We start from the raw sequence: 25,853 nt of genomic DNA on the forward strand, positions 1-25,853 counted from the left end.
TTACTTTATATAAATGGAATCAGAATCAAGACCTGTTGATGAAAAGCCATTTAAGAAGATGATCGCTTCACTGCCTACAAACTTGTACGACATGTGCATGTAAAGTGAAGTGTGGAAACAATGGCATCTTGAAAATGGTAATTGTTTCAAAGCATCATTTAGCTTCCCAATTGGTTGCAGGTAATATTTTTATTGATTCTCCTTTTTTGGTTCGATATATTCCTTATTCCTTCTTCACATGTACTCTGCCTGCACTGATGTCGTCCTGTTTCTGTAGGAGATGTCTTCTAGAAATGGGTTTAAAGCCCTAATCGAGATCCCGAGAAAATGATATCTGCATGAATCTTCTTCGCAATTACTTTCCCCTCCTAAACAGTTATGCAGCGGGAGGAATTAAAGCAATACAAATGGATTCCCAACACAACCAACCCTACAATTGAAATCCGGGTCTGAGCACCTCGAGGACAACCTAGACAGCAGACTTTTTAAATTAAGTTTATCCATGTATTATATTTTTTATATTTTATGACTTTTATTTTGTTGACCAATTTGTATTTAATAGTTTGGGTTGGAAAATGTATTTTAAAACGACCAAAAAAGCCGACGGAAAATACATTTTCCAACCCAAACCATTATTTAACGTTAGACCTCTTTGTGCCATTAAATTTTAAATGTGTCTTAGAAATAAGTTATTTTAAGTCAATTGTAAATAGCAAGTTCAATAAACCAAAATTGCAAATTTAAAACGTAATCCGGTTTGCTTTTTTTCATTAAGATTTATCTAACCAGTTTCCAATCCGATATGAAAATTAAATACAAATTTGTGCGCGCCTCACTGCATAATCTCAGAACTGTTCTTTTACATCGGACTTACAAAATGTTTCCATAAAAAATTCAACACATAACTTTGTATTAATTTTTAGAAATAAACAACATAGGTAATCAAAGAAAGAAATACTCAGCTTTTGACAAAATTCAAGGTAACTATATATTTATTTAACCTTTTTTTTTTTTATAAGTAGTTACTAATTTAAATATAAATATTTTTTTTCTTATTTTCATTATCATACAATCACAAAAACAATCACAGATGCTGAGGGCACTTCGGTATCCTGATTAAAATTCCATAAATCAAGGCGACCACTGCCGTCGACAGAAGCGAACAAGTCGGGGTGAATTATCTTCAAATGAATATAATGGTTAAGTGTTCTACAAGTAAATACAAAAAATGTTATACACATTGGTCGTTAGAGTAGATATTAAATTTCACCTAAGACTCCATAACTTAATTGTCCAATCAATGGACGATGTAAGTAACGAATCACCAAAATCTGGTGTAGATTGATTTGGATGAGTTGATATTCCCGTCACAGGACCCAAATGCTTCTCATAGACTTCAGACACACCCGACCGTATTCCATGTCGATAAGCTTGAGTAGAAACAACAATTTATTTATAAGCAAATGTAAAATCACAAGAAACTTTTACAATAATAAACACTGCCATCTTCACTACCCATAACCAGATTGTAAATCTCATTAGATGGAAAGGACATGCAAGTGATTGCCGTTGCTGCAATTTCAGTGTATCTTGCGGCCATCGGATGAGATCGATATTGTCTGCATTCTGTGTGCCAACCATTTGCAAACAGTACACTGGATGCGTATGTGAAGTTGCACTTAGAGGTGTCCTCTGGATGGGTGTGCGCTTTTACACTCGATTATCCCATAATACAATCTGACCGGAATACGTTCCACCGAGTATAATATTCTGATTGAATTTAGCAAAGCATGTTGACATAACGGCACTCTGACAATGGAATTCATCTTCGGGTGTTTGTTTTTTATATTTTGTGTTCCAGGCCATTACAATACTATCTTGTTCATTGGGACTCTCCTTAAAAAAGTAAGTGGGTTTAAGATAGAATCGTAGAAAAAATACAATTGCAAACCTCATTATTTGGATATGAAGCAACAACCAGTTTAGGAAAATGTGTTGGCCAATCCATTGCAGTGATGCATCGATTTTTAGATCATCGGTCTTCGTAGAAAGCTCAATTCAATGGCAACCTGTGTCCTCTCATCGTTTGACTCTTCATTATCACCACCTCCAATATGTAGTCTGTGTAAATGTCGACATTCTCAAATAGAGCCCTTTCGATGACACGTCCAGCGCGTAAAACAAACCTTTAAAAATCCTCCGACAAGATGATCATCTGTTTTTGTTCTTCCGTTCTGAAAGCACAAATGTTAATTGATGTAAAGAGAAGAGAGAAAAAATTCACTTACTCTATTTTTCTCTTCAGGTTTTTTTTTGTGTTCAAGTGGTGTCATGGCTGATGCACCTTCCTTCCAGTGGACAAACTATGTGGTACAATTCCTGGTGGTAGTTTGGAATGGAAACCGTGGTCGATGTGTGGCAGCGATCTCTCTTCGTCATCTCCTTGGGAATCATAGGTAAAACAGGAACAATTCGATTTTTTTTGTTTGTTTTTTCTCTCATTTTTATTAGAGCTTTTTGTTTTATTAACTTTTAATTTTTTAAATAAAAAAGCAAAAGCAAACTTTTTGACAGACAGCTAATAAAGTTTGTTCGGTGCTGCCAAACTTTTACACGCATTTCAAAAATCTCGATGTCGTTTTTTTGCACGAAATCTATATAGATAAACAAAAAAACACACCTAATTATCCAGATTTTACTTTCTCTCGATAAAAACAGTAGTGCCAAGGTACTTTATTTGTTGTGTTCATACAAAAGTATCTGAAAATATTAACAAACAAAAAAAAGCGGAGAAAACGAGGTTTGAAAAAAACTCTCATAGAAAAAAATAATCAAAAATTTGTTTGACATGGTTGCATTGAAATGTTAATATCTCGAGATATACGCAATGCACTTTTCAGATAAAAGTCTTAAATGGATCCTGATAAAATTTTTGAACAAATATACAGGGTGTCCGGTAGAAAATGGATAAGCCTAAAATGGCTGATAGGTGTACTTTTGACTGTTCTGAAACCGAATAGAAAAAGTTTCTATCGCAACCAGTTTAGAAAATATTAGCTTTTTTTCGTTCAATGTACTTTAAATTTCATCATCTTACGTTTTCTTTAACCACAACCACGAATGAATGAATTTTATAAATTTCTTATTTTTATAATTTTCTACAATAATTGGCTCACTACATAAGAAGTTAAAAGTTTTTATAACTGTTGCATCTTTTCTTAAAAAAAATTTTGAAATTTGTTTTTCGATGCAAAATGTAAAAAAAAAACATTTTATGAAAATTTTCAAACACCTGTGGTATTTTTGATTTTTTTTCGATTTTGTAAAACTTTTTTATTTTTATTTCTAACTTTTCGAAAAAACTTTGGTAATTTTATTAATATTTTTGTTCAACAATGTTATCAGGATCCATTTAAGACTTTTATCTGAAAAGTGCATTGCATATATACCGAAATATTCACATTTCAATGCAACTATGACAAACAATTTTTTGATTATTTTTTTCTATGAGACCTTTTTTCAAACCTTATTTTCCCCGCTTTTTTTTTTTTGTTAATATTTTCAGATATTTCTGTATGAACACAACAATTCAACTACCTTGGCACTATCGAGAGAAAGTAAAATCTGGATAATTATCTGGATTTTTCAAAAATCTATACAGATAAAGTTTTTGTTGTTTTTAACATGTAAATTGTTTTGATTTCAAAAATCTCGATGTCGTTTTTTTGCACAAAATCTATATAGATAAACAAAAAAACACACCTTTTATCTGGATTTTTCAAAAATCTATACATACAGATAAAGTTTTTGTTGTTTTTAACATGTTAATTGTTTTGATTTCAAAAATCTCGATGTCGTTTTTTTGCACAAAATCTATATAGATAAACAAAAAAACACACCTATTATAAGCCTGGTACGCGCTAAATTTTAGCCGAGATAAAATTCAAATACAAGTTATCGATAATTTGTATGGGATCGTTTTTAGCTCGGCTAAAATTTTTCGATAATTTGTATGGGAGCTAAAATTTATCTCGAACAACGTACCAGGCTTAATAAAAAAAAAAAACAAAACTGTCTTCAAGCAAACGAGTCCGAACTGGATCCGAATCGGTTCCGAAGTGAGTACGAGCTTGACCTCGCATAGGGCTCCATTGCGGCTCAAATTAGTATGGAAATTATAATCACCGCGGAGCCGATTGCATATGTATTAGCGTGGTGAAATTCTCCATTCCGAGAAAACGGAGCCGAGCTCGTATTTTTTTACTTACCACAGCTGTAAACCGAAATAGCTGCGTTCCTTTGGAAATATTTATCTACTTTTTAGTACTTAAAACTACTTTGATCTACTTTGCTATACTGAAAAAGTAGTTCAAAGGAGCTTTAAGTACTTAAAAGTAGATAAATATTTCGAAAGGAACGCAGCTAATAAAAAAGAAATTATATTGACTACGATTTTTTTTTCTCGCAAAACAATGTGCAGCCCATTGTGTTTGCGGAAAAAAACCCCAACTAACAATTTCGCTTTCATAACGATCGATGGTGAGAAGCTTCTCAATAGGTGTGTTTTTTATTACAACTGGTCTTAATTGGACAAAAAAAACGCAGTCGGGGCTAAGCAATTTACATGTTAAATACAACAACACTTTAGCCCCGTGGGCTTAGTTGTTTAGCCCGGAGATTTCTCTGGGCTTAACTTTTTGAACAGTTTTAAATCTGTGCTACCAAACTAATTTTTTCAGAAATTGTTTAGAATTTGCTTACAAACGTGAAAACTTACATTTGGAATGATAAAATGTATTTAAGCCTGGTACGCTGCTCGCGCTAAATTTTAGCTCCCATACAAATTATCGAAAATTTTTAGCCGAGCTAAAATGGATCCCATACAAATTATCGATAACTTGTATGGGAATTTTATCTCGGCTAAAATTTAGCGCGAACAGCGTACCAGGCTTTAACTAGGTTTACTAGCATACATTATTATATTTTTTTTGTAAAACATACATGAAAATAAAGGAAAAACTCGAAAGCGAAAAATATGACAACTCTAAATATTTGTTGTGTCTTGTGTTTTCGGAACATTAAATATACAGTGCTGCCAAGATTTCAGGTTAAGCCCCGATGCGTTTTTTTTGTCCAGTTAAGCCCAGTGGTAATGAAAAACACACCTAATATCCTTCTTTTTAAATTTCAACTCGATCTTTCGATGCTGCATGAAAACTAAGTAAGATTTACTTTTATTAACGCCCCACTTGTAAATCGATAATCGATAACAAAACGATAATGGCCAAATTGAATTATTCGTTCAACACTGGTTCAACTAAGAATAATCGAAACCAACTTCACATCGGCCCATAGAAATTTCCCCAAACAAAGAGAGAGGGAGACACGCGTTTGTTTGCGTAGTGTAGGCACAATTCTAGTATTCTTATCAGTTTCTGTGCAAATATTTAATTTAAACTAAATTATTTTCATTCAATAACAATCACAAATAAGTGCATAATATATTGCAACTATTTGTAAAGTGTTTCAAATAAATTTGTTGCCAGTTGTTGATTTACCGTCATCCAATTGACTCGCGACCCAAGCAACAGGTAGATCTGTTTGGCTTTTTACTCGCAGTTTTCAATTCCATCGAATTTCGTTGTTTTAAAAATATTTTGTATTACTGATCTGCGTTCCCCTACGTATTGTAAATCAAAATATTTAAAAAAAAAATCTTTTGATCTTTCTGCTTTTTTTCATTAAATGGTAAGAATCGAAAAGTAGTTTTTTTTATTTTCCTAGAAAACGTCCATTGTTAGTCATGCACATGCCCTTTGCAGTAGCATTGGTTAGATTATACACGAACCTTTATTTTCATGATCGTTTTGCTGTTGTGGGTTATTGTTGAAATTATGTGTTTATTTCTAGTCGATTGTCTCCACTAAACGTAAACATGGGTGCATGCTTTACACTGGAACGTGATGAAGAAATTATGGCAAGAAAACGGAGCAAAGAAATAGACCGTCAGCTTGAGGCTTCAGAAAGGCAACGACCAAAGGTTCTTAAAATTTTGCTACTGGGTGCTGGCGAAAGTGGTGAGTGTTGATTTATTTTTATACCTATACAGGGTGTCCACAGTCACCGCCCCAAATGAAAACCATGGATTCCTGAGGTCATTTTAAGTCGAAAAACTTAAGAGGTAATTTTCTCGTTTTCGTCCCGTTTTCGAGTTACCACGGTTTTTATGATTTTTGCTCTCTCGTCCTTTAACTGGCCTTATCTTTGCCAAACTAAGTTTGATTTGAAAGATTTTTTTTACAACCAATAAAGAATTTATTACAGTTTAAGTTTGTCTCAAAACTTTTTTTTCTGCGGACACCCGTTTTTCCACAATTTTGCATGTATGTATGTATGTAAATTTATTTAGCTTTTCAACTATTTTTTTACAAATGATATATATATATTTACATTAATTTTTAGTATAAGTTATCTGTATTAAGAGAGCTTTTACAACAAATAAATAGATAAATAAATACTTTAACAATTTTTAAATAATAGGGTAAACTTAATAATATATATGAATGAACGAATGAGTCTAGTGTTACAATTTGCATTTATTATTAAGTTATATTGCGCTGATTTTTTATATGAGCTATAATTTTTCGTTTGAAAATGTTTAAATTTAATTCAGTCTTTAATTCATTTGGTAGATCATTGAAGGCTTGAAGTCCTTTGTAGAAAAGACTATTCTGACTTGCAGTTGTTCTTGCCATAGTTAGTCTAAAATCTTGATTATTTCTTAAATTAAAGGGTTGCACATTACCAACATAGTTTAACAAACGTGACAAATAAATCGGCATGAGATTGTTTTTGTTTTGAAAACAAATACTAAAACATTCAAAAGGATTCTTTCTCTAACATTTAACCACATCAACACATCCAACATATGACATATAGGTGTATAAATATTGCACTTTATTATGATTTTCATTGCTTTGTTTTGTAGTATTTGGAGTCTATTTAACATACTTTGATTTGACAAGAAGATGACAGATGAACAATATTCAAAATGAGGCTTTATAATTACATTAAATATTTGTATTGCACTTATTGTTGATATGTTTTTACGAATTCGTTTAAGTAGATTTTTTTTTTGACAATTTTCTTTTCAATATAATCAATATGTTCATTGAATGCTAACTTATTATCTATGACAACACCAAGATATTTTATATTTGTAATTACTTCAAGATTTTGACCATCAACTTTTATATTGACAACAGAATCTCTTGTTAATTTATTATTCAATATCATAATTTTGGTTTTTGCAACATTAAGCTTTAATCTATTTGCTCTGAGCCAAAAACTAAGGTTATCTAAATCAAATTGAATTTTCATTAGACCTTCTTCTAGGTTGTTACATTTTAAAAACAATAAACCATCATCTGTAAATAATGCACATTCACTATTTCTAAGTATTTTCGTGATATCATTAATATAAATGTTAAATAAAAATGTTCCTAAAATAGAACCTTGGGGAACGCCAATATTGATTGAAACTTCCTCTGATAGGACGTTATTTATTTTCGTTCGTTGCTTGCGATCTGACAGATATGAATTCATCCAGTTTAAAGATTCTCCACGAACTCCATACTGCTCCAACTTTTCGAATAAGATTGCTCGGTCAACTGTCTCAAATGCCCGTTTTAAATCAAGAAAAACACATATTATATTCGTTTTCGTATCGAGTTGTTGTTTCCAATTTGCGATTACCATATTAAGTGCACTTTCACAAGAATGTTGTTTTCTGAATCCGGACTGGTTTTCAATTATCAACTTATTATTTTCGAAAAATGATTCCAGTTGAATATACGCAACTTTTTCAAGAACCTTCTCATAGAGAGGGAGGGCATTAATTGGTCTAAATTCTTCGCACTTTTTTGAATTTTTCACTTTTGGGATTGGGGTTATTTGAGACATTTTCCAAGAGTTCGGAAATTCACCATCACTAAAAGACTGGTTTATTATTTTCACCAAAGGGGGACCAATACAATCGATCATGTCTTTAAAAATCTTAATATTGATGTAATTAGGATCTCTTTTGTTTTTAATTTCATCAAATACTTTTTTTAAATCAGACAATTGTATACTAGAAAAATTGAAAGCTATAGGGTTTCTTGTAATATAATTTACGAATGGAGCATTAGGAATTGAGTCACTGATTTCCGTTATACTTTCAACAAAATACTTATTGAATCTGTTGGCTATAATTAAATTGTCACTATAATTTGCATCAAACACAATTTTCTTCGTTTTTTAAGTTGTTTTTTACACATTCATATCATTTAAGTCAAAAAAACACGTTAATGAGTATTAATTTTTTGTGCTTTTTATTAAAGCCCAGTGTATTTTCATAAAAAAAATAAGTTTTATTTCATACAAAAAGCTACTGAAAGTAATTAAAAAAAATAAACAAACTGAGTGAATTAAAAAAAAAATTAATTTATAAAAAATTAATTTAAATGAATTAAAAACTTTTTCTGAGCTATTGTGGTTAAGAAAAGAACAAATAGATAAAGCTCCGAAAAAGTTTTAATTCATTTAATTTAATTTTGTATTTAAAAATTATTTTTTTTTTAATTCAGTCAGTTTGTTTATTTTTTTTAATTACTTTCAGTAGCCTTTTTTATGAAATAAAACTTATTTTTTTTTATGAAAATAAACTGGGCTTTAATAAAAAGCACACAAAATTAATACTCATTAACGTGTTTTTTGACTTAAATGATATGAAAGTGTAAAAAACAACTCAAAAACCGAAGAAAATTGTGTTTGATGCAAAATTGTGGAAAAACGGTTGTCCGCAGAAAAAAAGTTTTGAGACAAACTTAAACTGTAATAAATTCTTTATTGGTTGTAAAAAAAATCTTTCAAATCAAACTTAGTTTGGCAAAGATAAGGCAAGTTTAAGGACAAGAGAGCAAAAATCATAAAAACCGTGGTAACTCGAAAACGGGACGAAAACGAGGAAGTTAAGTTTTTCGACTTAAAATTTCCTCAGGAATCCATGATTTTCATTTGGGGCGGTGACTGTGGGACACCCTGTATAGGTATTTGGGGGGGAGTACGATAACTATGGATGCAAATTGATGCAAATTGAGTTTAACATTGATTCGGATTCGAGTTCAGCACCCCTTTTACCTTCAGAAAAGTATATTTTTGTTCTTGTGGCAAAAAATAAAGTTTAATTTTGCTTACCAGTGTTATTTAATACATTTCCGTAGCTTAATAGACTGATTTTCACTAGTGAACTTTTTCAGGTTTGCAGTATTTTATTCATTTTTGGAATTATATGCTATGTAAATAATATAAATATCCCGAATCAATGTTAAACTCAATTTGCATCCATATTATAGGCTTTGAAAGTCAAAAAAATAAAAAAAACATGAAAAAGTGAAGTTTTTGTTTAAAAAATGCTTTGTAAGCGACCGAAACATAACAATCTAAGTTGGAATAGTGTTAAATATATAGCTATATAAAGGAATGGCTTTTCTCTAAACTAAAAACTGCTTAAAAAAACTTAATTTTTCGAAATTATCAGTATTTTAATAGTCCCGACCTAAGATTTTATTTTCGAAATATCTCGAAAACCTGAGCCAAACTTTCAAAACGGTTGCCACCACTGAATTCAGCATACTCGAATTAACTAGAATCGATGTGTCTCCCTTCTGTTGCAAAAAAAAGATAAAAAACTATCACAGTGTAATTTATAACGGCTTTTTTTTGTAGAGGGGCTAGGGGTTCAATAAAATTTTCCAGGGTTGTAAAAAGCTCACATTTCAGCTCAGCTCACATTTGAGTTCCAGCTCACTTGAGTGAGCTGTGCTGTAAGTGATCTTTTATAAAGAAGCATTTTAAGAAAAAAAAAATTGCAAAATCGGTGGAGTCATGTTTAAAAAAAAAAATTGTTTCTAAATCATTTTTGGAAAAAAAATTCAATCAAATTTGGAAGACATTTTGAAGAAATTACCAACCAACAACTAAAATTAAATATAAAAAAAATCAATACCCAGTTTTCGAAAATTCGCACTTACCAATTAAAATAATACGCACGTATCTAGGAATATATATGTTTCGGTTAGAAAAGTTTCCATTTCTTTTTTATTGCATCCAATATACTCAAAAACCCGGACATGTCCATAACTCAAAAACTGATATTCAAATGACTTACTTACTTAGGGTGACCAGCGCCGTAAGGCGGCTACAATCCGCTGTCGATTTGGGCCTCAACCAACATGCTTCGCCAGCCAGCTCTATCCTTAGCTCGCTACTTCCAGTTTCGCACGCCAAGTTGATTGAAGTCCCCTTCCACTTGGTTGCGCCAGCTTAGACGAGGTCTTCCTCTACTGCGCCGTCCATCTGGGTTGGAGTCGAAAACTTTCCGGGCCGGAGCATTGTTATCCATGCGCTCCACGCTCTATTTAAATGATTTTAAAACACATTTAAGTCCATAATTTTAAGTATTTCTTTTCGTAACACCACTTATACACAATACCCTTTATAAATTTGTACATCTCTTACAAAAAATTATATTGTGTTATTTTTTAATACATTAAAAGTTGTCCCAAGAAAAAACACGCATCGTATTAACATTTCTTGAAAGTGTCAATATTTTAATCGTCTAACGTTAAAATGTTGTTGCAAGCAGTTTTTAAATTTGATATTATATAGATTTATCATTCCACACCTATTTTTATGAATAAATATATAAAATGTATGTTATAAGCTAATTAATTAACCGTCTTTCTGGGAACGCTTGTTTTGGGGTTGATTTAGACTAAATTTTTTTTTGTGATATTATGATCAAAAATCGAGGCCACTATAATATAATCTCAAAAATATTTTGTTTTACTTTGTGACATAAAAAATAAAAATTAAATTGAGGTGAAAATGTCATTTCGGGAACACTCTTAGAATCTGAATAACTCATGTGGTCTTACTTCTTACACTCATAATTTTGCATTGTGTGTGTATTTTTAATCAGTATCCTCTCTAAGCATAGCTGTAGTATACACTTTTATCAAAAAAGTTACCAAAAAACAAAAGAAAAAATTACTTATGGCCTAAGTTTTTCGGACGTGAATAAAAGCATTTTTTTGTAGAAATTGGTCTCTGAACCAAGAAATAAAGTTTATTTGATTTATTTAAGACCTTCTATCTTAATATAATAATACATCATGCACATTGAAATACTTCTAGACTTTTATAGTCGTTTTGAAGAGATCACCATCATTTCGAGGAACGTTTTTCAAGTACTAATTTTTGGGGTTTTGCGGTGAATTGAAAAATATACTTTTTTGTGCTCTGCCCGTTCATGAACCGACAATTTATAGCTTAAGATAACAAGTCAGCATGAAATTTGTATCATAAAAAAAGTTGATTTTTTAAGAATTCGGTCCTCGAAATTTCCCAACTCCATGATTTTGACCCATATTATTGTTTATGAAATTGTTTAGCAGAAAATCAGATTTGAAAAAAAAACGGTTCTGTGGCAGTAACAGTTAATAATGATATTCGAAAATAAAAATTTCCATAAAAAAAATAGACCTTGCTAAAAAAAGAAAAATGAACTTTTTCGAGATTCGCGTAGGTGACATTTTTGATAAAAAAAAAAAATTAGTTCCAAAAACCCCTCTAGAGAGTCTCCAGAGGGAGACGAGTCATAAGAAAACTACTGAAATAAGTGAGCATTGGTTTGGATACGAATATCTTCTAAACGGTTAAAGCAATCAATTTGATTCCAAGAAATTTTTTCAAGAACGTTTAAGCCCCTACAAGAATATATCTTGTTAATTTGAAAATAATGAATTTTCAGTGAATTAGAAAATTTTGAAAAGTAAAAAAAGTAATGAAAAAAGTTAATAAGACCTTTTTTGTGGAACAATGTCAAGAAATTTGCCAAAAAGTCGATTTAAAAAAAAATGATTTTTTTTTAGTAGAAACTTGATGTAAAAATGGAAAATTGCGAAGCGGAGGACCTTCTTATTAATATAAAGAGCTCATATTTGGTGTGTATATTCAAGAAGTGTCTAGCAATCGATTTTTCGGAGTACCAAATCAAAAAAAAGAATTTCGATATTTTGACCCACCCTAATGTGTATGTATTTCAGATAACAGTTTAGGGTTAAGCCGCTTTACCATTCTATTTAAAGATGCGGGTTATTTTCACAATTAGTAATTGACTTTACTAAAAGTCCAGACGAAACGTACATATTATATATGTAAGTACATATTATGCATAATCAGGAATCAACTGGCTTCTCCATGAAATGCTAAATCAACTAAAAATGTTTTGGTGATTGATTTTGGTTAAATAAATAAGACTTTATTAAATTAACATTGCTTAGAAAAAAATGTCAATAATTTAATCAAAAATAGACATGAGATAGAAATCCAGGTTGTTATAGTTATCTGTTAAATGATAACGTAAGTGATACCGTGATACCGTTTATATAAATATTCAATATTGAATTAAAAGTAGTTTATAATGGTTAAACTAGCTGCCCCGTCCTGGTTTTGAACGGTTTAGTTGTTTTAAAAGTAGCAACATTATTTAACATTTAGAATTATGAAAATTTACGCTGTCGATGTTAATGTTCATACACGACATATGTATAAATAAACATTGGATACGCACTTACCAATTAAAATAATACGCACGTATCTAGGAATATATATGTTTCGGTTAGAAAAGTTTCCATTTCTTTTTTATTGCATCCAATATACTCAAAAACCCGGACATGTCCATAACTCAAAAACTGATATTCAAATGACTTACTTACTTAGGGTGACCAGCGCCGTAAGGCGGCTACAATCCGCTGTCGATTTGGGCCTCAACCAACATGCTTCGCCAGCCAGCTCTATCCTTAGCTCGCTACTTCCAGTTTCGCACGCCAAGTTGATTGAAGTCCCCTTCCACTTGGTTGCGCCAGCTTAGACGAGGTCTTCCTCTACTGCGCCGTCCATCTGGGTTGGAGTCGAAAACTTTCCGGGCCGGAGCATTGTTATCCATGCGCTCCACGCTCTATTTAAATGATTTTAAAACACATTTAAGTCCATAATTTTAAGTATTTCTTTTCGTAACACCACTTATACACAATACCCTTTACAAAATTTGTACATCTCTTACAAAAAATTATATTGTGTTATTTTTTAATACATTAAAAGTTGTCCCAAGAAAAAACACGCATCGTATTAACATTTCTTGAAAGTGTCAATATTTTAATCGTCTAACGTTAAAATGTTGTTGCAAGCAGTTTTTAAATTTGATATTATATAGATTTATCATTCCACACCTATTTTTATGAATAAATATATAAAATGTATGTTATAAGCTAATTAATTAACCGTCTTTCTGGGAACGCTTGTTTTGGGGTTGATTTAGACTAAATTTTTTTTTGTGATATTATGATCAAAAATCGAGGCCACTATAATATAATCTCAAAAATATTTTGTTTTACTTTGTGACATAAAAAATAAAAATTAAATTGAGGTGAAAATGTCATTTCGGGAACACTCTTAGAATCTGAATAACTCATGTGGTCTTACTTCTTACACTCATAATTTTGCATTGTGTGTGTATTTTTAATCAGTATCCTCTCTAAGCATAGCTGTAGTATACACTTTTATCAAAAAAGTTACCAAAAAACAAAAGAAAAAATTACTTATGGCCTAAGTTTTTCGGACGTGAATAAAAGCATTTTTTTTGTAGAAATTGGTCTCTGAACCAAGAAATAAAGTTTATTTCATTTATTTAAGACCTTCTATCTTAATATAATAATACATCATGCACATTGAAATACTTCTAGACTTTTATAGTCGTTTTGAAGAGATCACCATCATTTCGAGGAACGTTTTTCAAGTACTAATTTTTGGGGTTTTGCGGTGAATTGAAAAATATACTTTTTTGTGCTCTGCCCGTTCATGAACCGACAATTTATAGCTTAAGATAACAAGTCAGCATGAAATTTGTATCATAAAAAAAGTTGATTTTTTAAGAATTCGGTCCTCGAAATTTCCCAACTCCATGATTTTGACCCATATTATTGTTTATGAAATTGTTTAGCAGAAAATCAGATTTGAAAAAAAAAAACGGTTCTGTGGCAGTAACAGTTAATAATGATATTCGAAAATAAAAATTTCCATAAAAAAAATAGACCTTGCTAAAAAAAGAAAAATTAACTTTTTCGAGATTCGCGTAGGTGACATTTTTGATCAAAAAAAAAAAATTAGTTCCAAAAACCCCTCTAGAGAGTCTCCAGAGGGAGACGAGTCATAAGAAAACTACTGAAATAAGTGAGCATTGGTTTGGATACGAATATCTTCTAAACGGTTAAACGGTTAAAGCAATCAATTTGATTCCAAGAAATTTTTTCAAGAACGTTTAAGCCCCTACAAGAATATATCTTGTTAATTTGAAAATAATGAATTTTCAGTGAATTAGAAAATTTTGAAAAGTAAAAAAAGTAATGAAAAAAGTTAATAAGACCTTTTTTGTGGAACAATGTCAAGAAATTTGCCAAAAAGTCGATTTAAAAAAAAATGATTTTTTTTAGTAGAAACTTGATGTAAAAATGGAAAATTGCGAAGCGGAGGACCTTCTTATTAATATAAAGAGCTCATATTTGGTGTGTATATTCAAGAAGTGTCTAGCAATCGATTTTTCGGAGTACCAAATCAAAAAAAAGAATTTCGATATTTTGACCCACCCTAATGTGTATGTATTTCAGATAACAGTTTAGGGTTAAGCCGCTTTACCATTCTATTTAAAGATGCGGGTTATTTTCACAATTAGTAATTGACTTTACTAAAAGTCCAGACGAAACGTACATATTATATATGTAAGTACATATTATGCATAATCAGGAATCAACTGGCTTCTCCATGAAATGCTAAATCAACTAAAAATGTTTTGGTGATTGATTTTGGTTAAATAAATAAGACTTTATTAAATTAACATTGCTTAGAAAAAAATGTCAATAATTTAATCAAAAATAGACATGAGATAGAAATCCAGGTTGTTATAGTTATCTGTTAAATGATAACGTAAGTGATACCGTGATACCGTTTATATAAATATTCAATATTGAATTAAAAGTAGTTTATAATGGTTAAACTAGCTGCCCCGTCCTGGTTTTGAACGGTTTAGTTGTTTTAAAAGTAGCAACATTATTTAACATTTAGAATTATGAAAATTTACGCTGTCGATGTTAATGTTCATACACGACATATGTATAAATAAACATTGGATACGTTCAGGAAATATTATGGACTTGCTATTAAGTCAACGTCATTTTCTGAACGGAAATTTATGTACACGATTAAATCGAGTTGAGGATATTTTTTTTTGTCTAGCTTTCCAATAAAAATGCCTAACTTGAAAGGATTTTTTACAACTAACCAATCAGGGACAGGAAACTTGACTTGAAATATTTAGTCCCTTAATTTTCTGATTATAAAATATAGGGGCGTCAATAAAACCGGTGGATACTACACAAAGATTGCTGCCTCAGTAAAAAAAAGGTCGTGATAGAAAAAAAAGAGAAAGGTGGACAAAAGTGGATCTTGTTTTGCAAGAAGAGGGTTCAAGAGACCTTTTGTATATGGGTTCGGTATATCACCCATCTCAAAACTTGGATTTCATTTTTAATGTAATATAAAATATAATAAATTTTATAGCCAAAACTGTAAAAAGAACTTCGAAAAAAAAATTTAAAGGTGAAGTTGGGAATTTCTGTCTATGTTCAAGAGCTTGGCAAAAAATAATTGTGTGCTTGGTATTTCCACCAATTTTAAAAATGCATTAGGCTAAGAAAAGAATGTATTGTACAGGAAAAATAAAAACGTGTTGAATTTCCTCCCCCTTCCCTGCCCTTTCGCGAACTTTTTGACCCACCCTCGTAGTTGAAATTATATATAACAAAGTACTCTAAAATTTAAAATTATTGGAGACATATTGCATTATATCAAATCACTTTATGTGAATATGTTTTATTTTTCAGGCAAAAGCACACTTGTTAAACAAATGAAAATAATCCATTCAGATGGCTTTACCCCAAGTGAACTTCTTTCTTTTCGTCCAACAATTCTCGATAATCTTCTCTCATCAATGAAGTATGCCCTGGCTGGGATGGGAATTCTTCGTATAAATCTAGAATACCCTTCAAATCGCATTTACGCTGAGATTGTGCTCTCAAATCCAAGTTGTTTTGATATGGAATTTCGTGTTATTGATAAAGTGCGTATCGCATTGAAAATACTTTGGAAAGATCGCGGTGTTCGTTTAGTTGTCTCTCGAGGTTATGACTTTGAATTAAATGATTCAGCCTTATAGTAAGTTCAAATTCAAAAGTTAAAAAAAACATGTTCACATACTTAATTTTTTGATTTTTAATTTTTTTTCTTAAGTCTCTTTGAAAACATGGAACGTATCCTAAGTGAAAAGTACTCTCCAACGTCCACAGATGTTCTTCGAGCTAGAGTTCGCACAAATGGTATAATTGAGACAAATTTTCTCGTAAACGATTCTGTTGTAAGGTAAGTCCTACGAAATGGATTTATTTTTTTACAAATACTTACATGATAAACTATTCGTTCAAGCATGTACGATGTGGGTGGTCAGCGATCGCAGCGTCGTAAATGGGTTTACTGCTTTGAAGATATAAGAGCTGTGCTTTTTGTTGTAGCCCTAAGTGAATACGACATGACTCTTCTTGAGGACAACACCGTTAATCGCCTTGTAGAAAGCTTAAATTTATTTGAGCAAATAATTAACAATAGATGGTTCAAAGAAGCTGCATTTATTTTGTTCCTTAATAAACTGGATCTATTTCGCGAGAAGATTATGTGTACCAATAGACACCTTCGTTTATTTGTTCCATCTTTCAGAGGTTTGTCACAATTGTATGCTGTAAGGTAACATGTCTAAGATTCAATGTTTTTGTTTAAGGTCCGGATCGCAACATTGACCAAGCAGCTCTCTTTATCCAAAGTGAATTTCTCAAACGCAATCACAATGCACGTCGAGTTATATGTCCGCATTTTACCACTGCTACGGATACAGCCAATGTGCAGACAGTATTTCATGTCGTTATGGAAACCGTGCTAAAAGAAAATCTCGGTGCCGTTGCCCTTCTTTAAATAATACAATCGAACAAAATTTTTGCTATGCCAAATTTGAAATATTAATATTGTACCGTAAGTGTCCTTACAGCTATTCTTCTATTAGAAAGATTTTCTGTTATCATAATTAAATATTACATACAAGATTGAGAACTATTAACTATTTTTTAGATCTCACTATTAATAATTATTTTGTGTAGCTAATAGATTATTTTTTTAATTAATTTAAACTTAAGAATTTATTTATTGTAATATAATGATTTTTTACTCTAGCTTATAGTAATTTACACAATAAAAAGATTTATAAGACTTCAACAACAATATTTCTAAAAGTTTAGAAAACAAAAATTTAACACTAAGGAAAAACATTATGCCTGTTTTGGGGTGTTCACTACTGAGGCGACTTTTATTTATATTAATTATAATCATTGTAAAGAAGTGTTATGTCATACATTATGTATAAAGGTACATATCGCCGACCGAGTTCAAATTAGAAATTTTGATGCAATACTATTTTTAATTCAATAAGAATCATTTCAAGCTCTTCCAAAAAATATTTCAAAAATCCTCTGAAGATACAAATTTAACCTGCTCCCGGAAACATACATTTTGGACAAGACCTAAAAATTAAGAAAGTGATTTGAGAAAGCATTACAACAATATGAGCATGGACGTATTGTAATATATGGACTGCTCTTCATTATCATACAAAAGTTGCGGAAAAAAAGGTTCAAACTTCAAAGTATTTCGAAAACAATTTGTATACTCTTTTTCACTAAAAATGAAACTAGTGAGAAAAAAAATTAATGGGCCATATTCATAGTCATATTTTAAAACCAGGTTTAACTTAGACAGAAGTCTAAAGTTATTACAGAGGTAAGAAGCAGCTCTTTTCCATAAGAATTGGTTTAGAAGTGGTTTTTCTTAAAAGAGACAAAGTCACATCTTATAGCCCTAACCACATTGGCCACTTCCCGCTACCACTATCGTAAAAAAAGGACGCAAATTGTTTTATTTTTCCAGCCCGAAAAAATATAAAAAAATGCGTTTGGCAATTTTGTAATTTTTTACTTTTTGATCCAATGTAGTTAAGGTTTACTATAACGAGCACTTTTTGCAAAAAATGAAAATTTTCAAATTAATTTTCCGACCCCAAAATGTCAACAATAGCTGTGTTTTATTTTCCTCGTGATCCGGATCAGATCATTGATTTATTTGCGAAACAAGCCTGGTACGCAGCTCGCGCTAAAGCCTGGTACGCTCGCGCTAAATTTTAGCTCCCATACAAATTATCGAAAAATTTTAGCTGAAATGGATCCCTTACAAATTATCGATAACTTGTATGAGAATTTTATCTCGGTTAAAATTTAGCGCGCTCAGTTCGAGCAAAGATTATAGAATACAAAAATGTCGCATCCCATACAAATTATCGGAACCCCAAACTCTTTGAAAACATGGAACGTATCCTAAGTGAAAAGTACTCTCCAACGTCCACAGATGTTCTTCGAGCTAGAGTTCGCACAAATGGTATAATTGAGACAAATTTTCTCGTAAACGATTCTGTTGTAAGGTAAGTCCTACGAAATGGATTTATTTTTTTACAAATACTTACATGATAAACTATTCGTTCAAGCATGTACGATGTGGGTGGTCAGCGATCGCAGCGTCGTAAATGGGTTTACTGCTTTGAAGATATAAGAGCTGTGCTTTTTGTTGTAGCCCTAAGTGAATACGACATGACTCTTCTTGAGGACAACACCGTTAATCGCCTTGTAGAAAGCCTAAATTTATTTGAGCAAATAATTAACAATAGATGGTTCAAAGAAGCTGCATTTATTTTGTTCCTTAATAAACTGGATCTATTTCGCGAGAAGATTATGTGTACCAATAGACACCTTCGTTTATTTGTTCCATCTTTCAGAGGTTTGTCACAATTGTATGCTGTAAGGTAACATGTCTAAGATTCAATGTTTTTGTTTAAGGTCCGGATCGCAACATTGACCAAGCAGCTCTCTTTATCCAAAGTGAATTTCTCAAACGCAATCACAATGCACGTCGAGTTATATGTCCGCATTTTACCACTGCTACGGATACAGCCAATGTGCAGACAGTATTTCATGTCGTTATGGAAACCGTGCTAAAAGAAAATCTCGGTGCCGTTGCCCTTCTTTAAATAATACAATCGAACAAAATTTTTGCTATGCCAAATTTGAAATATTAATATTGTACCGTAAGTGTCCTTACAGCTATTCTTCTTTTAGAAAGATTTTCTGTTATCATAATTAAATATTACATACAAGATTGAGAACTATTAACTATTTTTTAGATCTCACTATTAATAATTATTTTGTGTAGCTAATAGATTATTTTTTAATTAATTTAAACTTAAGAATTTATTTATTGTAATATAATGATTTTTTACTATCAACTAGGTTATAGTAATTTACACAATAAAAAGATTTATAAGACTTCAACAACAATATTTCTAAAAGTTTAGAAAACAAAAATTTAACACTAAGGAAAAACATTATGCCTGTTTTGGGGTGTTCACTACTGAGGCGACTTTTATTTATATTAATTATAATCATTGTAAAGAAGTGTTATGTCATACATTATGTATAAAGGTACATATCGCCGACCGAGTTCAAATTAGAAATTTTGATGCAATACTATTTTTAATTCAATAAGAATCATTTCAAGCTCTTCCAAAAAATATTTCAAAAATCCTCTGAAGATACAAATTTAACCTGCTCCCGGAAACATACATTTTGGACAAGACCTAAAAATTAAGAAAGTGATTTGAGAAAGCATTACAACAATATGAGCATGGACGTATTGTAATATATGGACTGCTCTTCATTATCATACAAAAGTTGCGGAAAAAAAGGTTCAAACTTCAAAGTATTTCGAAAACAATTTGTATACTCTTTTTCACTAAAAGTGAAACTAGTGAGAAAAAAAATTAATGGGCCATATTCATTGTCATATTTTAAAACCAGGTTTAACTTAGACAGAAGTCTAAAGTTATTACAGAGGTTAGAAGCAGCTCTTTTCCATAAGAATTGGTTTAGAAGTGGTTTTTCTTAAAAGAGACAAAGTCACATCTTATAGCCCTAACCACATTGGCCACTTCCCGCTACAACTATCGTAAAAAAAGGACGCAAATTGTTTTATTTTTCCAGCCCGAAAAAATATAAAAAAATGCGTTTGGCAATTTTGTAATTTTTTACTTTTTGATCCAATGTAGTTAAGGTTTACTATAACGAGCACTTTTTGCAAAAAATGAAAATTTTCAAATTCATTTTCCGACCCCAAAATGTCAACAATAGCTGTGTTTTATTTTCCTCGTGATCCGGATCAGATCATTGATTTATTTGCGAAACAAGCCTGGTACGCAGCTCGCGCTAAAGCCTGGTACGCTCGCGCTAAATTTTAGCTCCCATACAAATTATCGAAAAATTTTAGCTGAAATGGATCCCTTACAAATTATCGATAACTTGTATGAGAATTTTATCTCGGTTAAAATTTAGCGCGCTCAGTTCGAGCAAAGATTATAGAATACAAAAATGTCGCATCCCATACAAATTATCGGAACCCCAAATTTTTCGGGTGGTACGTGATATGGCGTACCACAACATGTTGCTAGTAGGAAAATGTTGCGAGAGCGAGGGAATTCCTTAAAAAAATGGAATCTCTTAAAAAAATTACTTTGACGTTTGACCTTCTTCGGTTTATTTCTTTTTTTGTTCTTATGTGTTATTTTATGAGGAAGCGAATGCTCCTTGTGGCAGAGGTGATGGAAGACTTTTTACAAAAGTCGAGGGTAGTTTTCTGTTTTGATTTTTATTTACAATTTTGTTTTCTCTTTCTGTATGATCGTGATGCACAGGCGCATCGCATACGTAGGTATTTTTTTTTCTTTTGCTACGGCAATCTTCCTTGGAATTGCAATTTGATTTTTTTTTTTGTTGAATTAGGTATACATATTTTCTTGGTTTGTTGTGAGCTTTGGTATTTTTACTTTGGAAGGGAAGAAAAGGTATTGAAGGAGTTATTTAGTGCGGATCGTAAGGGTAGGAAAGGTTTAAAAAAGTATTTAGTGCGGATGGTATGGGTAAGAAAGGTATTAAAAAGTTTTTAAGTGCGGGTGGTAAGGGTAGGAAAGGTATCAAAAATTATTTAATGTACGTAGGTAGGTACCAAAATGGAAATTTTTCTTTTTGTGAAAGTAGTAGTAAATTTTGAAAATAAAAAAATTATTAGCAGCACATTGGTGGTTGGAAAATTTAGGATAAATGGTATATGTATAAAAGGGGAAAAATAAACTGCCCACAAACAAATTTGCGGAAAGAGGGTGGATGGGCCAAAAAGTGCGGTGGGTGTCAAAAATCGTGTTTTTTTACGATTTCTGTCAAAAGTAGACCTCCTATCGAAAAAAGTTAAATGCAAAAGTTGTAGGTAGATTGTAAAAGTGTCTACAACTTTTACTCCAACCATTTTTGTATATAGCCTCAAAAATATTGAAAAAAATTCTATACGTACCTTATAAAAGTTTGTAATGCAGTCATTTAGATAAAAACCTTTTATTTAAGATTATGTGGAAAAATTAAACTTTTGTTTTAGAAAATATTGAGAAAAGTTGAAAAAAAAAATTAAACTTTTGTTTTAGAAAATATTGAGAAAAGTTGAAAAAAAAAAACATTTTTAAGATCGATTTTTCCGTAAATGACAGTAATATTAGCGTAAAATAAAATTCCATAGAAACCAAACTATATTCTTCTAATGGCCTTTGACACTCTTAATTTGAATCTAGCATTAAAATAGCTCTACGTGCAAAGTTTTTGAGATATTGAATTTTGAACGCCCAAAACACTATTTTTGTGATGTTTTGTAATGGTAAGCGTGTAGCCACCGCATGTGATTTTTCAATCGATTGAAAAATCGCTGTGTAGCCAGGCACTATTGTTATAAGAGTTCTTAACTCACTCTTAGTAGGAGTTTAGAGGAATTTTTTAAGTAAAATATGAATGAAAATTTATGATTATATGTTATATCGTTAGTTGAGAGAGGAAATGAAAGTTTTGAGGGTTTTCAGTTTTTTGTCTCGTCGGATCTTTTTTTTGTTCGACATTTTTTTTTTCACTCGGTTTTTTTTTCGGTTGTTCGGTTTTTTTGCAAAAACCGGTTTAAACCGGGAGAACAAAAAATCCAAAAAAACCGGTTGACCGAATCAAAAAAACCGAAACCGGTCGGTTTTTCCCATCCATACTGCTTAGGCGATTGAAAAATCACCGTGTAGCCAGGCACATACAAATTATCGAAAAATTTTAGCCGAGCTAAAATCTATCCCATACAAATTATCGATAACTTGTATGTGAATTTTATCTCGGCTAAAATTTAGTGCGAACAGCGTACCAGGCTTTAACTACATTAGCAACTTTTTGCAAAAGTACAAAAGTAAAAATTTTTTTTCCCACTACAGCTATTAGCTCGTAAAAAAGGACACAAATTGTTTTATTTTTCCAGCCCGAAAAAAACATAAAAAAAAGCGTTTGACACTTTTGTACTTTTTCACTTTTTTAGCCAATGTAGTTAAGGTTTAAGCCTGGTACGCTGCTCGCGCTAAATTGTAGCCGAGATAAAATTCCCAAACAAGTTATCGATAATTTGTATGGGATCCATTTTAGCTCAGATAAAATTTTTCGATAATTTGTATTGGAGCTTTAAGCCTGGTGCGCAGCTCGCGCTGAATTTTAGCTCCCATACAAATTATCGAAAAATTTGGAATTTAACCCACCGATTTTGGCGGATTAGCTGCGGGTCAACTTCGGTTCAAGCATGAATGTGGTTATAGTCTGGTACGCTGTTCGCGCTAAATTTTAGCTCCCATACAAATTATCGAAAAATTTCAGCTGAGTTAAAACGTATCCCATACAAATTATAGATAACTTGTATGGGAATTTTATCTCGGCTAAAATTTAGCGCGAGCAGCGTACCAGGCTTATTTCTACATATATGAACCTTGAACCAGTGCTAAACTTCAGCCTTGCTACCGATTTCAGAAGATGAAAGTTGCTGAACCACGGATTAAATATTTGTACAACTGGCCCTTAGGGACTTTCTAAGTTCGCTGGTAATATTGAGTTTTAGCACTGGTTCTAGGTCCATATAGGTTGAAAAAGCTAAATCCATCCTTGAAGCCTGGTACGCTGCTCTCGCAAATTTTAGCTCCCAGCCCGAAAAACTATACAAAAATGCGTTTGAAAATTTTCACTTTTGTACTTTTTCACTTTTTGAGCCAATGTAGTTAAGCCTTTGGGCAGTACCCAAACAGACCTTATGTGTACTGTGTAGCCGTATAGTGAATGTCGTGAATCTATCTATAGCCGTTTTTTATTATCCCACTTGATCCATATAGAATATAGATCATTAATTAACACGTATTACAACAACTACATGAGATCTTGCTGTTCATCAGGATCAAGAATCGTGATCTTGGGATCACGAATTGTCATCAGGATCACAAATCGTGATCCTGATGAAAAGCAAGTTCTCATGTAGTTGTTGTAATACGTGTTAATTAATGATCTATATGGATCAAGTGGGATAATAAAAAAACGGCTTATGTGTGCTTGTTAACGTCATTTACCGCAGTGGTGGCTTTCATATAATATTCACGGACAACACTGTAAACAAAAGGTTTTTGGGGGATGAACGTACAAAAGTTGTCTTGGTAGAGATTGTCGATGGAAAAAACCACACTTCCAAAAGAAAAAAACACATCTGTCAAATTTCGATTTCAGACACAATCGAAGACACGATTCTCTTACATCGAATCATAACACGAAGTGGCGCCCCTGCACAGGACATTTCGTGTTAAGGCCTGGTACGCAGATCTAGCTTTTTAGCCTAGATAAAATTCCTATACAAGTTATCTATAATTTGTATGGGATCATTTTTAGCTGCGCTAAAATTTTTCGATAATTTGTATGGGAGCTAAAATTTAGCGCGAATTGCGTACGAGGCTTAAGACATGCAATAAATTATTTCCTGTAGAGGCGGCCTATTAAGTGAATTTCTGTGAGTGAGAAGTAAAATTTCAATCGCGTTTCGCGTGTACTTACACACTGTTATCTTGTTTTAAATTTTTAGAAAATGGCAAATAATTTATATAGCAAAAAATTGGCAAAATTTAGCCAAAAAACTGAAAAGTTGGTTTTCGTTTGGTAATTCTTAGAACGGTCCGGGACTGTTCGATCCGGAATGCCAAACGAACAGACTGGATTTACACATGGTATAAAAAGACAAGGTATGATCATTAGAGCCGCCATCTTACAAAATGGGGTAATAAGGTTTTGACGTTTGGCATTTGGCAAAGTCAAAAGCAACACCAATTTCCAAGACAAATTTGTTTACAACAACAATTTCAATGGACTGGGCTGTCAAAACCTTAAGTAGCCATAAGTTTTGACAGTTCTCGATACTGAGTTTTTTCTAATGATCATACCTTCTCTTTTTATACCATGGGATTTACATACGTCTGCATGCAGAAAGGTAAAGGGGGATAGATTATATAACTGAAATCCGTACGTATGAAGGAGAGGTATTGATGAACACAGTAAAAAGGTAATATATTCCGAACTGACATTGGTCGCCAGATTGTCAAAACATGACACTTTGGCGACCAATGTCAGCTACCGAATTCTTAATTGTTTAAAATACCGACGAAAAACGCACAAAAACCGATAAACCACGCATACCACTAATTTTTAAACAATTATTTACCATTTTCCGCGATGAAACACGAAGAAAATTTGTTATTTTTCAATTTATAATATTTTTAAATGACATTTTATAAATTAAAACAAAAACAAATTTCCTGTTTACTGCGATTGAAATATAAAAATTAAAGGCCGACCTGACAGATTGGTGCTCATTTTTGACAAACAAATTTGGACAACGTTCGGAATATATTACCTTATTATGTGTACTGTGATTGATGAAAACCAACATGTTCGTCTTCGCCATAATCTTCCTATAATCTGCATTTATGAAGATCTCTGCATTTTCATCTACTCTCTCTATCCAACATCTGTGAATCTTAAATACTGTGTCTCCTTTCAATGCAGATCTGGAAATGCAGACGTATGTAAATCCACCATTTGCATTCTTCTTTTTGATTCTAAAGTTTGGTTTTTTTTGTATTTGTGAAACTACAAATAATGCCAACGTCTAATGATGAAAGCTTTGTTTTGTTTATTTTTGTTTATTTCATGAAAAGTTATCTTTAATCTTTGTTTTCTTCACTTTATTTTAATATAATTTAGAGTTTGGCATAGTTAAAAATCTAAATTTTCAGAAATCAGCAATAAACAATAACATTTCATTACTTTGACGTCTTGTGTGCGTGATTCTCGTTTTGATTCTGCCTTAAAATTCGGAATCGATTTTCTCTTCTTTTCAGAATTAGAAACGTCATTGAGTGCCAAACGAACAGTTTCAGAATCGTTCGGAAGAATTCCGGGGAATCCCGGACGAACAAACGAAAACGCTATAACCCTTCAAGCAAACGAGTCCGACCTCGGTCCGAATCCGCTCCGCCTCAGCCTCAGGCGGAGCTGAGTCCGACTTCGACTACCGGGTCCCAAGGCGGCTGAAATTAGTATGGAAATTATAATCACCGCGGAGCCGAT

General features: G+C 32.0%; 3 protein-coding genes across 4 annotated transcripts; 2 read left to right on the forward strand and 1 right to left on the reverse strand.

The window, feature by feature from the left end:
- Positions 1 to 1,003: 1,003 nt before the first annotated feature.
- LOC129918829 (cytoplasmic dynein 1 intermediate chain-like) lies at positions 1,004 to 2,621 on the reverse strand. Of its 2 annotated transcripts, XM_055999573.1 has the most exons (5): positions 2,289 to 2,621; positions 1,952 to 2,234; positions 1,489 to 1,896; positions 1,271 to 1,430; positions 1,004 to 1,209 (listed from the first exon to the last, which is right to left on the reverse strand). In XM_055999573.1, the coding sequence occupies exons 3-5, from the start codon at positions 1,598 to 1,600 to the stop codon at positions 1,065 to 1,067; spliced, it is 417 nt and encodes a 138-aa protein (XP_055855548.1). In that variant the 5' UTR covers positions 1,601 to 1,896; positions 1,952 to 2,234; positions 2,289 to 2,621; the 3' UTR covers positions 1,004 to 1,064. The 2 variants fall into 2 exon arrangements, with proteins under 2 accessions (XP_055855548.1, XP_055855549.1); XM_055999574.1 differs by lacking the exons at positions 1,952 to 2,234; positions 2,289 to 2,621 and having other exon boundaries at positions 1,489 to 1,945.
- Positions 2,622 to 5,354: 2,733 nt separating this feature from the next.
- LOC129918825 (guanine nucleotide-binding protein G(o) subunit alpha-like) lies at positions 5,355 to 17,387 on the forward strand. Its single transcript, XM_055999568.1, has 6 exons — positions 5,355 to 5,748; positions 5,911 to 6,077; positions 16,041 to 16,371; positions 16,447 to 16,575; positions 16,639 to 16,928; positions 16,988 to 17,387. The coding sequence occupies exons 2-6, from the start codon at positions 5,936 to 5,938 to the stop codon at positions 17,176 to 17,178; spliced, it is 1,083 nt and encodes a 360-aa protein (XP_055855543.1). The 5' UTR covers positions 5,355 to 5,748; positions 5,911 to 5,935; the 3' UTR covers positions 17,179 to 17,387.
- Positions 17,388 to 17,615: 228 nt separating this feature from the next.
- On the forward strand, positions 17,616 to 19,427 carry LOC129919185 (guanine nucleotide-binding protein G(o) subunit alpha-like). The gene is made up of 4 exons (XM_056000034.1): positions 17,616 to 17,625; positions 18,532 to 18,730; positions 18,794 to 19,083; positions 19,143 to 19,427. The coding sequence occupies exons 1-4, from the start codon at positions 17,616 to 17,618 to the stop codon at positions 19,331 to 19,333; spliced, it is 690 nt and encodes a 229-aa protein (XP_055856009.1). The 3' UTR covers positions 19,334 to 19,427.
- The last annotated feature ends 6,426 nt before the right edge of the window (positions 19,428 to 25,853 follow it).

Source organism: Episyrphus balteatus, chromosome 4, assembly GCF_945859705.1.
Source record: "Episyrphus balteatus chromosome 4, idEpiBalt1.1, whole genome shotgun sequence".
In the NCBI taxonomy this organism is placed as follows: domain Eukaryota; kingdom Metazoa; phylum Arthropoda; class Insecta; order Diptera; family Syrphidae; genus Episyrphus; species Episyrphus balteatus.